The following is a 14,149-nucleotide window of genomic DNA, read 5'->3' on the forward strand; positions in this document are numbered from 1 at the left end:
ATGTAACTCAGGATCAGTAATGTAATGTATGTACACAGTGACTGCACCCGCAGAATAGTGAGTGCAGCTCTGGGGTATAATACAGGAGGTAACTCAGGATCAGTAATGTAATGTATGTACATAGTGACTGCACCAGCAGAATAGTGAGTGCAGCTCTGCTCAGCTGCTGCTCATTGTGGTGATCGTGGGTGCGGTTGACACTGATCCTGCTGTTGCTCCTGAGCTCTGAGATTCAACACCTCTCCGCCCAGGGACCTGCTCTCTCTCTTACCCAGGGAGGGAGTGGGTTTCCTGGGATGAGTGAAGGAACCAAGTCCCAGGCTTCTGTTTCCCGGACCAGGCCGGCGGGGAGCAGAAGAAACCAGCAACCGGCCTGCACATCAGAGGACTCGTGGGTGAGACGCTCCACCAGGAGTCGCAGCAATGTGGCTCCTACTCCCCCCAAGTCTGCAGAGAACCAGAGAAGCCGCAAGGCATCCAACATGGAGGAGAAGCCTGCTAGCAGCATGCAAGATGGCGGTCCTTCTGGAGGAAAGCTGAGTGCTCACGGAGGTAAGGACGACCTCACGGAGGAGGGTTGGGGGCTGCAGAAACCAAAGTAGTCTGTGTCCACCTATGCCTCCCGGGTCATGAGCCACCTCCGTGAGTATGAAGAGGCGAGTAAGACCATCAGGAGGCTTCGGGAGGAGCTGCACTGCACAAGAGCCAAAGCTGCAGGTTCCTCCAGACCCAGGAAGACCCAACTCCAAGTGGAGGTAAAGCAACTGAAGCTATATAAAAAATAAAGATTATTATTATAAGCTGGATATTAATGAGCTGGAGGTGAGGAAAGCATTCCTAAGAGAAAAAAGGGGACCATTTAAAGAAAAACTAATAAATGAGGACAGATTTAGAGAAATGGCTGATAACAGAGAGCAAAGGCTGCTCAGGTCACCCGCACTGTCCAGACTTATAGAAACATACAGGCCATTAACACCCAGAAACTTATGCAGAACTTGCAGTCTTCATTGGCCCCTAACTCCTCCCTCTCATGTCCTGATTCTGCATTGAAGCATTACAATGAAACACTTCAAAGTGCCCTGGATGAATTTGCACCCCCTATACATAGAACACCACAACACAGACGGCGACAACCCTGGCACACGGCGCAAACACGTTTCCTGCAGCGGAAACATACATTCTATGCTTAGAACATACAACACTGCCCTTCACCTCTCCAAACAAACCTATTTCACCACCCTCATCACCTCACTGTCCAATAACCCGAAACGTCTCTTTGACACTTTTCATTCTCTACTCAATCCAAGAGTGCAGGCCCAACCACGGAGCTCGAGCTGACGATCTGGCCAAACACTTCAAAGAAAAAATTGACCAGATCCTACAGGAAATTATCTCCCAATCACCTCATACCATGCACTGTCCTCCCTCCCCCACTGCATCTAACTCACTCTCTGATTTTGAACCAGTCACAGAAGAAGAAGTAAGCAGGCTCCTTGCATCTTCTCACCCAACTACTTGCATCAGTGACCCATTTCCGTCACATCTCCTCCAGTCCCTTTCCCCTGCTGTCACCCCTCACCTAACTAAAATATTTAACCTCTCTCTCTCTTCTGGTATTTTTCCCTCCTCATTTAAGCATGTCATCATACATCCACTACTTAAAAAACCATCCCTCGACCAAAACTGTGCCGCTAACTATAGACCTGTCTCTAATCTTCCCTTCATCTCTAAACTCCTGGAACGCCTGGTCCACTCCCGTCTTATCCGCTATCTCTCAGAAAACTCTCTTCTCGACCCTCTCCAATCCGGTTTCCGCTCTTTACACTCTACTGAAACTGCCCTCACTAAAGTCTCTAATGATCTACTAACAGCTAAATCTAATGGTCACTACTCCATGCTAATTCTCTTGGATCTCTCTGCAGCATTCGACACTGTGGATCATCAGCTCCTCCTCACTATGCTCCGTTCCATTGGCCTCAAGGACACCGTTCTCTCCTGGTTCTCCTCCTATCTCTCTGACCGCTCCTTTACTGTATCTTTTGCCGGGTCCTCCTCCTCTCACCTTCCCCTTACTGTTGGGGTTCCTCAAGGATCAGTTCTAGGCCCCCTCCTCTTCTCCTTGTACACTGCCCCTATTGGTCAAACAATCAGTAGATTTGGGTTCCAGTACTATCTCTATGCTGATGACACCCAATTATACGCTTCTTCTCCTGACATCACGCCTGCCTTTCTAGAAAACACCGGCGATTGTCTAAACGCTGTGTCTAACATCATGTCCTCACTATATCTGAAACTGAACCTGTCAAAGACTGAACTCCTGGTGTTTCCTCCCGCTACTAATGTACCTATACCCGACATTGCCATTTCTGTGTGTGGTTCCACTATTACTCCCCAGCAACATGCCCGCTGTCTTGGGGTCATACTTGACTCTGAGCTTTCCTTTGCCCCCCACATTCGATCACTGGCTCGCTCTTGTCATCTGCACCTCAAAAACATTTCTAGAATCCGACCTTTTCTTACTTTTGACTCTGCAAAAACTCTTACTGTTTCTCTTATTCATTCTCGTCTGGACTATTGTAATTCTCTTCTAATCGGTCTCCCTCTTACCAAACTTTCCCCCCTCCAATCTGTCTTGCATGCTGCAGCCAGGATCATATTCCTCACCAATCGTTACACCGATTCCTCTACCTTGTGCCAGTCATTACACTGGCTACCCATCCACTCCAGAATCCAGTACAAACTTATTGCCCTCACCCACAAAGCCCTCCATGGCTCAGCACCACCCTACATCTCCTCCCTTGTTTCAGTCTACCACCCTACCCGCGCCCTCCGTTCTGCTGATGACCTGAGGTTAGTATCCTCAATAATCAGAACCTCCCACTCCCGTGTCCAAGACTTTACACGTGCCGCGCCAATTCTTTGGAATGCACTTCCCAGGTCAATACGATTAGTCCCCAATCCCCACAATTTTAAGCGTGCCCTGAAAACGCATTTATTCAGACTGGCCTATCGCCTCAACACATTAACCTAATCTATCCCTGTGTGGCAGAGCCAAAAGTTTTACCATAACCAGATTTCCCGCATCATGTTCCCACATGCTGTATGCATCCATTAGCCCTCTGTGTCTGTACTGTTACACACTTAACATTATGGCTGGTCCATACAATCAGGGCAACTGTTACCACCCACCTTTCGTGTCTACCTCTTTCCTCATAGACTGTAAGCTTGCGAGCAGGGCCCTCACTCCTCTTGGTATCTGTTATAATCTACTGTATGTGATTATTGTTATGCTGTAATGTCTATTGTCTGTACAAATCCCCTCTGAAATGTAAAGTGCTGCGGAATATGTCAGCGCTATAGAAATAAAATTTATTATTATTATTATTATTATTAAAGGCAGATGGGGCTGCAGCCTGAGAGCCAGGTGGATGATGATGATGAAGACCAGCAGAAAGCCCCACCTGGCAGCCTGCAAAGTCACCCACATGCCACGTGCAGTGAGCTCCCTGCAGGACAGGCGACATTGGCATCTGGTTGCAGTTCTGCTGGCTCTGGGGAGTACAGTGATAATAGTGGCCAGGGAGGGGCACTAATGATGGAGATCAAGCTCCTGGAGTCCCCATTGTGCCTTCAGAATTTCCATTTTGGTGACGATTTACCAGAGGAGGCACCTGGGGTCCAGAAGAAAAAGGAAAAGACCACCAAGCCAAAGCTCCAGGAAGCGGTGAGTTATGTATATGCCCCCCTCCCTGTACCCCCTGAGTCAGTTGCAGGGTCAGCTCACTGTATAAGCCCCATTGCCCAACCCAGCCTGGGTTCTGCTGTGGATCAGCTGCAAAGGTGCGGGGAGAGTACAGAGCACGGTAGTGAGGCACAGAGCTCAGTCTCTGCTTGCAGTAGGAGGGACGTAGCAGGAGGTGCATCAGCCAAGAGGCTGGAGAGTGAGGGCAGCCCGGCGGTGGGAAAAAGAACAGGACATGATGCTTTGGTGCGCTCCTCAGTGGGAGGGGGGAGCGACCCAGTGTTGTGGGCAACTCCGGTAACCTCGGTGCCCCTGAATGCTATTGCCACTGATCACTTAGTTGAGAAGCGGCGGCAGTGTGAGGGGGTTACCGGGACCTGTAGTTCTGGTCCTCCCAAAGTCCTATTCTGTGTTGGCACCGCTGATTAGCAAGATCCTGATATAAAAGATCAGCGGCAAAAGATCAGCAGCGCCTAGTATCAACAGTGAAGCAATGAAAATTACTAACTGATGATGCGAAGGGCACACATAAGACCAGGGGTGAGGTTGCCTCCAGTTCTGTGGAGGAGATTGAGCCCCTTGTGCCTGATGATGCGGAGGTCAAAATGTCACCCCCTGTTGTCACTGGTCCAGCAGGAGTGGGGGGGATGCAGTGTGGTCCCCCCCAATAACCGGGCCTGGTAGTGTGCGTAGGAATGTGGTCCATCTTCGGTGGAGGGGCAGTGATATATGTCCTCCAAGGTCTAAGGTTGTGGAGCTCCTACTGAGGATGGGCTTCAAGGCAGGTGACATCTACGCCTTGATACATCCCTGTTCCACACCTGTTTGATGTCAGCTTTGTTCGGCCAGAAGGGCTTGAGCTCTTCTGGTCGAATTATAAGATGGCAAAAAATGAGCCCGGCTGGCGACATTTTGCCATCCAGGCGGTGTCTTGCCAAAATCAAGTCAAGAAAGTGACTGTGATGACTTGTAACGAGTCGCTTTCTTGTTATGACATCATGACGTGGCTTGGCCGATATGGAGAGGTGGTGGAGATGCCAAAGAAAAACCATGACGAGCTTAGTATCTGGTCATTGGCCTGGACGTTTATGGTAAAACTTAAGCGTTCAGGTTGTACAGTTGCCCACATTCCATCATCTGCCTTCCTGGGCAGGGATTGTATCCAGGTCTTCTACCAGGGGCAACAGAAGCTCTGTCACAGGTGCGGCGACCCCACACACTTCAGTGCAAACTGCACTGTGCAGAAATGTGCATTGTGTGGGAATATCGGCCATCTTGTGTGGAGATTAGGTGCCACCAGTGTGGTAAGTTGGGTCACCCATTCAGCCATTGTCCTCGCTCTTTTGCTAATGCAGTCGTGACCCCGGTGGGAGCTCTCGGCCTTCCCTCTGGTTAGTTTGTGGAGCCTTCAGCCTCCTTTCTCACGGTTTTGGTGAGCTCTCGGCCTCCTCTCTGATGATTTTGTGGAGCCCTCAGCCTCCTCTCTGATGATTTTGTGGAACCCTCGGCCTCCTCTCTGACTATTTTGTGGAGTCCTCGGCCTCCTCTCTGATGATTTTGCGGAGCCCTTGGCCCCCTTTCTCGCGGTTTTGATGACCTCTTGGCCTCCTCTCTGGTGAGTTTGTGAAACCTCGGCCTCTGTCTCGGTGACATCATCATGCCTGTTGTGACTCTGCGGCCCGTGGACGCCCAGACTTCAGCCCTCAGTACATGGAAGTTAGGCGTTGTCATTCTGTTCCTTTTCTCTCCAAACATCCTCTGAGAAAGGAGGAGAAGGAAATACCTTTCTGTAGGTTTCCTCTTATCAGCGGCTGCGATCTGCTCCACTGCTGCCGCCTTCTCATGTGGCCTCCAGAATAAACATTTCCCATTGCTTGGCTCTGTCTATGGCCGCTGCTCGGGCGCTGGGTGAGATCTCCCATCTGGCAGCATGAAGTTCATGATGGGCTCTGTGCGTTTATTGGACAAGACACAGATGTGAGCTCCATCGTACGTTGCTTCTTCCATCGGACGCTCCCTGAGCGAGGCGCTGGCCTGGACCTGTACGCACTCTGGAAATATGGTGCGGGCAAGAAGATGGGCTCACCAGAATGGATCGATCATCCTGGAAACAAAGTGTCCCTCCAACAATCCGGACAAAACTCCCTGCTGCTGGGAAACATTTCTAATAGATAGTGTCATGTCCTTAAATCATCTGTGCTGCTGTGGACCATTACACTTCCAATACAATAGAGTAGACATAAAATAATGATTGACAATCCTCATGACTAGTGGTTTAGTTGAGCAGGGGTGTCAGCAGGTGAGCATGGGTGTAATTTTGCTGAACCAGGGAGTGGTTTTGTTGAGAAAACGTTTAGATCAGGTGTGCATGGGTGGCATTTTGTTGAGCAGAGGTGTGGTGTAGTAGGGCAGAGATGTAGTTTAGTTGAGCAGAGGTGTAGTGTAGTAGGGCAGGGGTGTGGTGTAGTAGGGTTGGGGTGTATTTTAGTTGAGCAGAGGTCTGGTGTAGTAGGCCAGGGGTGTAGTTTAGTTGAGCAGGGGTGTGGTGTAGTAGGGCAGGGGTGTAGTTTAGTTGAGCAGGGGTGTGGTGTAGTAGGGCAGGGGTGTAGTTTAGTTGAGCAGAGGTGTGGTGTATTAGGGCAGGGGTGTAGTTTAGTTGAGCAGAGGTCTGGTGTAGTAGGGCAGGGGTGTAGTGTAGTTGATGAGGGGTGTAGCGTAGTGGGGCAGGGGTGTGGTGTAGTAGGGCTGGGGTGTAGTTTAGTCGAGCATAGGTCTGGTGTAGTAGGGCAGGGGTGTAGTTTAGTAGAGCAGGGGTGTGGCATAGTAGGGCAGGGGTGTAGTGTAGTAGGGGTGGGGTGTAGTTTAGTTGAGCAGAGGTCTGGTGTAGTAGAGCAGGGGTGTAGTGGGGCAGGGGTGTGGTGTAGTAGGGCAGGGGTGTGGTGTAGTAGGGCTGGGGTTTGGTGTAGTAGGGCTGGGGTGTAGTTTAGTTGAGCAGAGGTGTGGTGTAGTAGGGCAGGGGTGTAGTTTAGTTAAGCAGGGGATGTGCCTTTCATTTAAGCTGGGGTCTGGATCAGTTGAGCAAGGGTGTGATTTTGATGAGCCAGGGTATGATTTTATTTAGCCAGAGTGTGGTTTAATTGAGCAGGGGTGTGGTTTAGAAGGAAATAGGTGTGGTTTTGTTGAGCAGAGGTGTGGTTTAATTTAGCCCAAGTGTGGTTTTGGGAGAAGGGGTGTTGTTTATTTGAACTAGGCTGTGGTTTAGTGTAGCCAGGGTATGGCTTAGTTAAAGGGAATCTGTCACCCCTTTTTTGAGATATCATATAATGATATCACACAATTGTGTGTCACATAAGGATTCTCTTAGTACTTTTGCTTCCCCCTGACCCCGCACCTTTCATGCATAAATACCTTTTTTTATATCGGTTCAGATGTATGTAACCTGCCGCTGTCCGGTCCGCTGGGCGGGGCTTATTCACCTGCTCCCCCCCGTCTTCCTCTACACAAGAAGAAATGCATAGAGCAAGACGGGGGGGGGAGCAGGTGAATAAGCCCCGCCCAGCGGACCGGACAGCGACAGGTTACATACATGTGAACCGATATAAAAAAGGTATTTATGCATGAAAGGTGCGGGGTCAGGGGGAAGCAAAAGTGCTAAGAGAATCCTTATGTGACACACAATTGTGTGATATGATTATATGATATCTCAAAAAAGGGGTGACAGATTCCCTTTAAGCAGGGGTGGATCTAAACTATTCCAGCTTCATCCCGTATACAGCTCTTATTAACGGTGTGTGACTCTCTTACCTATCCGCAGAGTTCCCATCCTGCTATCCAGCAACGTCGTCATCACCTAGAAATACAGAACCAGAATTATTTCACCTTCACAGCAGAAACATCACATCCGAGCCACCGGAACGGGAGCTGCCAAAATTGCATAAAGAAGCCCCAGAATATTCTGGTGACCGCTGGTCTATACTGCAGACATAAGTGTAGCAAAATGAATCCTTTTCGAGAATTTGACTGCAGTCCTATGTAACACCACAGATAACACAGTGATAACTCTCTGAGCACAGATAATGAAGTATATGTCACCTGCAGTCCTATGTAACATATTTAACAGGTGATAGTCAGTAAGAGGGACACAATTTTACCTGTAGGATTACGGATGATGGGAGTTGTGTTCTGGACATTACTATAAGCTGCTGGAATAATGATGACATAGGGGGTCTCCTCCTGCCCTGAGGTCCGGTGCACTCCTTTAGCAGTATGGGTGTAGGATGGGGTCGCTACAGGGTGGAAGCCGGGGGGGGGGGGGCAGTGTTGGAGTCACCGGGTGGTCCTCACATCTCAGGCTTCAGATAGGTCACATAATGGGGGCTGTGTACAATGTACCAGAGCCGGAGGAAGCAGGAGATACAGGGACCCACCAGCATGTGTGCAGTCCTATGCAAATTCAGCTTTATAACTGTACAGATAAACATCTTAAGATCATTGCTTTCTATCACTCAGTGGTGTCACTAAGCTCCCCAAATCATAAGTCTGCCCCCCGATTCATCAGCCACCTGAATCATGAGTCTAGCACCCTGAATTATAAATCTGCCCTGGAATCATCAGTCAGCCCCCCTGAATCATAAGAGTACCATGAATTATGTCTGTCCCCCCAAATCATAAGTCAGTCCCTCAAATCTTCAGTCAGCTCCCTGAATCATAAATCTAGACCCTCAAATCATAAGTCTGCCCCCCGAGTCATCAGCCACCTGAATCATCAGTCAGCCCCCCGAATCATAAGAGTACCACGAATTATGTCTGTCCCCCCAAATCTTCAGTCAGCTCCCTGAATCATAAATCCAGACCCCCCAAATCATAAGTCTGGCCCCAAAATCATCATTCAGCCCCCTGAATCATAAGTCCATCACCAATTATCATGTCAGCCCCCTGAATCATTAATACGGTCCCGGAAGTCATAAATCCATCTCCTCGAATCAAAAGTCATCCCCCCCGAATGATGCGTTGTCCCCCCGAATGATAAGTCAGCCCCCCAAAATGATAAGTCGGCCCCCTGAATTATAAGTCCCTTCCCAAATCAAAAGTTGCCTCTCGGATCATGTCAGGTTCTAGAATAGTAAGTCAGTACCCTGAATCGTACATCAGCCCCCCAAATCATACGTTAGCCCCCAGAATCAGCCACACCGCACATCACAAAGATGTCATCATCCACGGACGCTCTTTCATCCCTCTTTTGGCAGCAAGGGCAGCTGGAACCTCATTTGTGTTGCTCGGTGGTGATGTGGGGGCAGTTTCTTGCATAGTGGGGATTTCGATGTTGGTTTCTTGGCCGTTGGGGATTTTGGGGTTGACTTCTTGCACGGTGAGAATTTGGAGATCGGTTTCAGTGGGGATTTGGAGGTTGGTTTTTTGCTCGTTGGGGATTTGGAAGTCTAATTCTTGCCCTTTGGGGATTTGGGAGTCGGATTCTTGCAGGGTGAGGATTTGGGAGTCGGATTCTTGCAGGGTGGGGATTTGGGAGTCAGATTCTTGCACGGTGGGGATTTGGGAGTCGGATTCTTGCAGGGTGGGGATTTGGGAGTCAGATTCTTGCACGGTGGGGATTTGGGAGTCGGATTCTTGCACGGTGGGGATTTGGGGGATGGCTTCTTGCCCGTTGGGGATTTGAGGGTCGGTTTTCTGCACAGTGGGGATTTGGGGGGGCTCGGTTTCTTGCCTAGAGGGGATTTGGGGGTCAGTTTCATTCCCGGTGAAATTTAGCGGTCAGTTTCTTGCCCGGTGGAGATTTGGGGGTCAGTTTCCTGTATGGTGGGTATTTTGGGGTCGATTTGTGGCACGTGGGTATTTGGGGGTCGGTTTGTTGCACGGTCGGCATTTGGGGGTCGGTTCCTGCATGGTGGGTATTTAGGAGTTGGTTCCTTGCCCAGTGTGGATTTGGGGTCAGCTTCCTGAAAGATGGGTATTTGGGGATCGAATTTTTGCATGGTGGCAATTTCGTGGTTGGTTTCTAGTCTATTGGGTATGTGGGGGTTGGTTTCTTGCCCAATGGGGAGTTAGGCATCAGTTTATTGCCCAGTGGGGAGTTGGGCATCAGTTTCTTGCAGCGTGTGGATTTGGGGGTCAGTTGTTTGGCCGGTGGGCATTTCGGTGTTGGAGTCGTTCTCTTGAATGGTGGGTACTCCAGGATCAGTTTCTTGCGCAGTGGGGATTTGGGTGTCAGTTTCTTGGCCAGTGGGCACTCCAGGGTTGGTTTCTTGCACAGTGGGTATTTGAGGGTCAGTTTCTTGACCAGTGGAGATTTTGGGGCCGGTTTCCTGCATGGTGAGAATTGGGGACTGGTTTCTTGCCGAGTGGGCATTTGGGGTCAGTTTCCTGCATGAAGGGTATTTGGGGATTGGTTTCTTGCATGGTGGCTATTTGGGGGTTGTTTTTTTCCATTGGGAATTTGTGGGTCAGTTTCTTGCACGGTGGAAATTTTGGGGTCAATTTCCTGCATGGTGGGTATTTAGGGGTCGATTTCTTGCACGGTGGGGAATTTGGTGCAGTTTCTTACCCTTTGGTGATTTGGGTGTCCGTTTGTTGCCCAATGGGTATTTGGGAGTCGGTTTCTTGCCCAGTGTGGATTTGAGGGTCGGTTCATTGCATGGTGGGTATTTGGGAGTCGGCTTCTTGCCCAGTGGGGACATGAGGGTCGGTTTCTTGTCTAGTGGGGACTTGAGGGTGTTTTTGCCTGGTGGACATTTGGGGATTGGATTTCTGCACGGTGCGGATTTGAAGGTCGTTTTCTTGCCTAGTGGGGACTTGTGGGTCGGTTTCCTGCACGGTGCAGATTTGGGCATCGGTTTCTAGCCCATTGGGGATTTGGGGATCAGTTTCTTTCCTGGTAAGGATTTAAAGGTCGGTTTCTTGCCAAGTGGTGACCTGAGGGTCAGTTTCCTGCACGGTGCAGATTTGGGGGTCAGTTCCTTGCACAGTGACAATTTGAGGGTCAGTTTACTTCACAGTGGAGATTTGGGGGTCGGTTTATTGCAAGGTGGGAATTTGGGGGTCAGTTTCTTGGCCCGTGGGCATTTTGAGGTCGGTTTCTTGCATGAAGGGTATTTAGGGATTTGTTTCTTGCATGGTGGCTATTTGGGGGTCGGTTTCTTGCAAAGTAGGGATTTGAGGGTCAGTTTCTTGCGCAGTGGAGATTTTGGGGTTGTTTCCTGCATGGTGAGTATTGGGGACTGGTTTCCTTCCCAGTGGAGATTTTGGGGTCAATTTCCTGCATGAAGGGTATTTAGGGATTGGTTTCATGCATGGTGGCTATTTGGGGGTTGGTTTCTTTCCCATTGGGGATTTGGGGGTCAGTTTCTTTCACGGTGGATATTTTGGGGTCCATTTCCTGCATGGTGGGTATTTAGGGGTCGATTTCATGCACGGTGGGGTATTTGTTGAGGTTTCTTGCCCGTTGGCAATTTGTTTGTCGGTTTTTTGCCCAGTGAAGATTTGGGGGTCTAGTTTATTGCCTAGTGGGGATCGGTTTCCTGTATGGTGCAGGTTTGGGGGTCGATTTCTTGCACAATGGAGATTTGGGGGTCATTTTCTTGCCTAGTGGGGACTTGAGGGTGGTTTCTTGCCTGGTGAGCATTTGGGGGTTGGATTTCTCCACGGCACGGATTTGAGGATCGGTTTCTTGCCCAGTGGGACTTGAGGGTCGGTTTCCTGCACGGTGCAGATTTGGGAATAATTTTCGTGACCATTGGGGATTTGGTGGTCAGTTTCTTGCACGGTGAGGATTTGGGAATCGGTTTCTTGCCCAGTGGGGACTTGAGGGTCAGTTTCTTGCACGGTGAGGATTTGGGAGTTGGTTTCTTGCATGGTGGGGATTTGGGGGTCAGTTTCTTGCACGATGAGGATTTGGGGGTCAGTTTCTTGCACGGTGAGGATTTGGATGTTGGTTTCTTGCACGGTGAGGATTTGGGGGTCAGTTTCTTGCACGGTGAGGATTTGGGAGTTGGTTTCTTTCACGGTGAGGATTTGGGAGTTGGTTTCTTGCATGGTGGGGATTTGGGGGTCAGTTTCTTGCACGATGAGGATTTGGGGGTCAGTTTCTTGCGCGGTGAGGATTTGGATGTTGGTTTCTTGCACGGTGAGGATTTGGGGGTCAGTTTCTTGCACGGTGAGGATTTGGGGGTTGGTTTCTTGCACGGTGAGGATTTGGGAGTTGGTTTCTTGCATGGTGGGGATTTGGGGGTCAGTTTCTTGCACGATGAGGATTTGGGGGTCAGTTTCTTGCACGGTGAGGATTTGGATGTTGGTTTCTTGCACGGTGAGGATTTGGGGGTCAGTTTCTTGCACGGTGAGGATTTGGGAGTTGGTTTCTTGCACGGTGAGGATTTGGGAGTTGGTTTCTTGCATGGTGGGGATTTAGGGGTCAGTTTCTTGCACGATGAGGATTTGGGGGTCAGTTTCTTGCGCGGTGAGGATTTGGATGTTAGTTTCTTGCACGGTGAGGATTTGGGGGTCAGTTTCTTGCACGGTGAGGATTTGGGGGTTGGTTTCTTGCACGGTGAGGATTTGGGGGTTGGTTTCTTGCACGGTGAGGATTTGGGGGTTGGTTTCTTGCATGGAGGGGATTTGGGGGTCAGTTTCTTGCACGGTGAGGATTTGGGGGTCAGTTTGTTGCACGCTGAGGATTTGGGGGTCAGTTTGTTGCACGGTGGGGATTTGGTGGTTCATTTCTTGCCCAGTGGTAATATGGGGGTAAGTTTCCCATCCGGCCCAATTCGCACACAGCGGCGGACATTATGTACAATTAGTCCCATCCGATGATTTCGGCGGCCGTATTCTCGGCGCTGTCGGTAGACATCAGTCTGCGCATTTCTTCAGGTCGCACGATGATGCGGTAATGACGATGGGACAGCACCGGTGGTGACTATCAGCGTGGAGGGTGCGGTGTGAGGAGACGCTCTGCATCTGGTCGGATCATGTAATGTCGCAGATGCTGTCGGCCCCCACAAACGCTGCAGTGTCCAATGCTGCAGTGAATGTGACTGCACCCCACAAATCCGCCCCTATAGGAGATGTCGCCAATTAGTAGGACGTGCACCATACCTCAGTGTTCGGGGGTCCGCTGCCTGGCTCCGGACAGTTTTGCGCTGTTCTTGTGGTTCCTGTAGATCCGGTTTATTGGCTGCGGGGGAGAAAGTCTTCGTTCTCCTCTGAAGCGAAGTTCATTCTCGGTTTTCCTCTGGCTGCAGTCTGATCCTCGCTTCCTCTGGGCAGTGACTCCTACTCTGAGCTGCCTCACACCGCTGCCGCCCCAGATGTGGAGGGCGGAGGCCGACATCCCCCGGGAGGAAACGCCGCACACTCAGCTCTGCTGCATCTCATGCTGCCGACACATCACTGGCCGGGAGTTACCAATTATTACTAGGTGGTGGACAGCTGCAGTCCTATGTAACACCACAGATAGCACAGTGATAGCTATCTGAGTACAGATAATGTAGTAGATGTCACCTGCAGTCCTATGTAACACCACAGATTGCACAGTGAAAACTCTGAGTACAGATAATGCAGTAAATGTTACCTGCAGTCCCATGTAACACCACAGATAACACAGTGATAACTATCTGAGTACAAATAATGTAGTATATGTCATCTGCAGTCCTATGTAACACCACAGATAGCACAATGATAACTTTCTGAGTACAGGTAATGTAGTAGATGTCACCTGCAGTCCTATGTAACACCACAGATAACACAGTGATAACTATCTGAGTACAGATAATGCAGTATATGTCACCCGCAGTCCCATGTAACACCACCGATAATACATTGATAACTCTGAGTACAGATATTGTAGTAGATGTCACCTGCAGTCCTATGTAACACCACAGATAACACAGTGATAACTCTCTGAGTACAGATAATGTAGTAGATGTCACCTGCAGTCCCATGTAACACCACAGATGACCTCAAAGACCTGTATCTATACATAGTCTGTTACCATTTCCTCTGACTGCTTCCTCTTCTCTCATCTCTGACTCCCTCAGTTCCTCCTCTGCTCTGAATAGTTTGAAGAGGTTTCAGTCCCCGATTCTCCTGCCCTGGACTCAGGGTTTTTCTTTTCTATCCTGTGTGGTGGAGTCACTGACTGTATGACTTCATGGACTCCACCAGCATGTTGGTCAGATGTACACTGCTCAAAAAAAAATAAAGGGAACACACAAACAACAGAATATAACTCCAAGTGAATCAAACTTCTGTGAAATCAAACTGTTCCTGTTCCTCCTTGCACAAAGGCTGAGGTAGCGGTCCTGCTGCAGGGTTGTTGCCCTCCTACGGCCCCCTCCACATCTCCTGGTGTACTGGCCTGTCTCCAGGTCGCGCCTCCAGCCTCTGGACACTGCGCTGACA

At 49.8% G+C, this 14,149-nt stretch overlaps 1 protein-coding gene across 2 annotated transcripts in view; it reads right to left on the reverse strand.

Moving 5' to 3' along the window:
• The window catches only part of HSPA12B (heat shock protein family A (Hsp70) member 12B), a 74,252-nt gene extending 61,217 nt beyond the window's left edge, over window positions 1–13,035 (reverse strand). For both annotated transcript variants that reach the window (XM_073583382.1, XM_073583381.1), the window contains exons 1-2: window positions 12,845–13,035; window positions 7,547–7,592 (exon numbers count right to left, since the gene is read on the reverse strand). In XM_073583382.1, the coding sequence (XP_073439483.1) occupies window positions 7,547–7,589 (43 nt within the window). In that variant the 5' untranslated portion in view covers window positions 7,590–7,592; window positions 12,845–13,035. The remainder of the gene's footprint in view (window positions 1–7,546; window positions 7,593–12,844) is intronic.
• Between the last annotated feature and the right edge of the window lie 1,114 nt (window positions 13,036–14,149).

The sequence above is a fragment of the Dendrobates tinctorius genome, unplaced genomic scaffold, assembly GCF_039654945.1.
Source record: "Dendrobates tinctorius isolate UK_male_01 unplaced genomic scaffold, ASM3965494v1 ptg000077l, whole genome shotgun sequence".
Classification (NCBI taxonomy): Eukaryota; Metazoa; Chordata; class Amphibia; order Anura; family Dendrobatidae; genus Dendrobates; species Dendrobates tinctorius.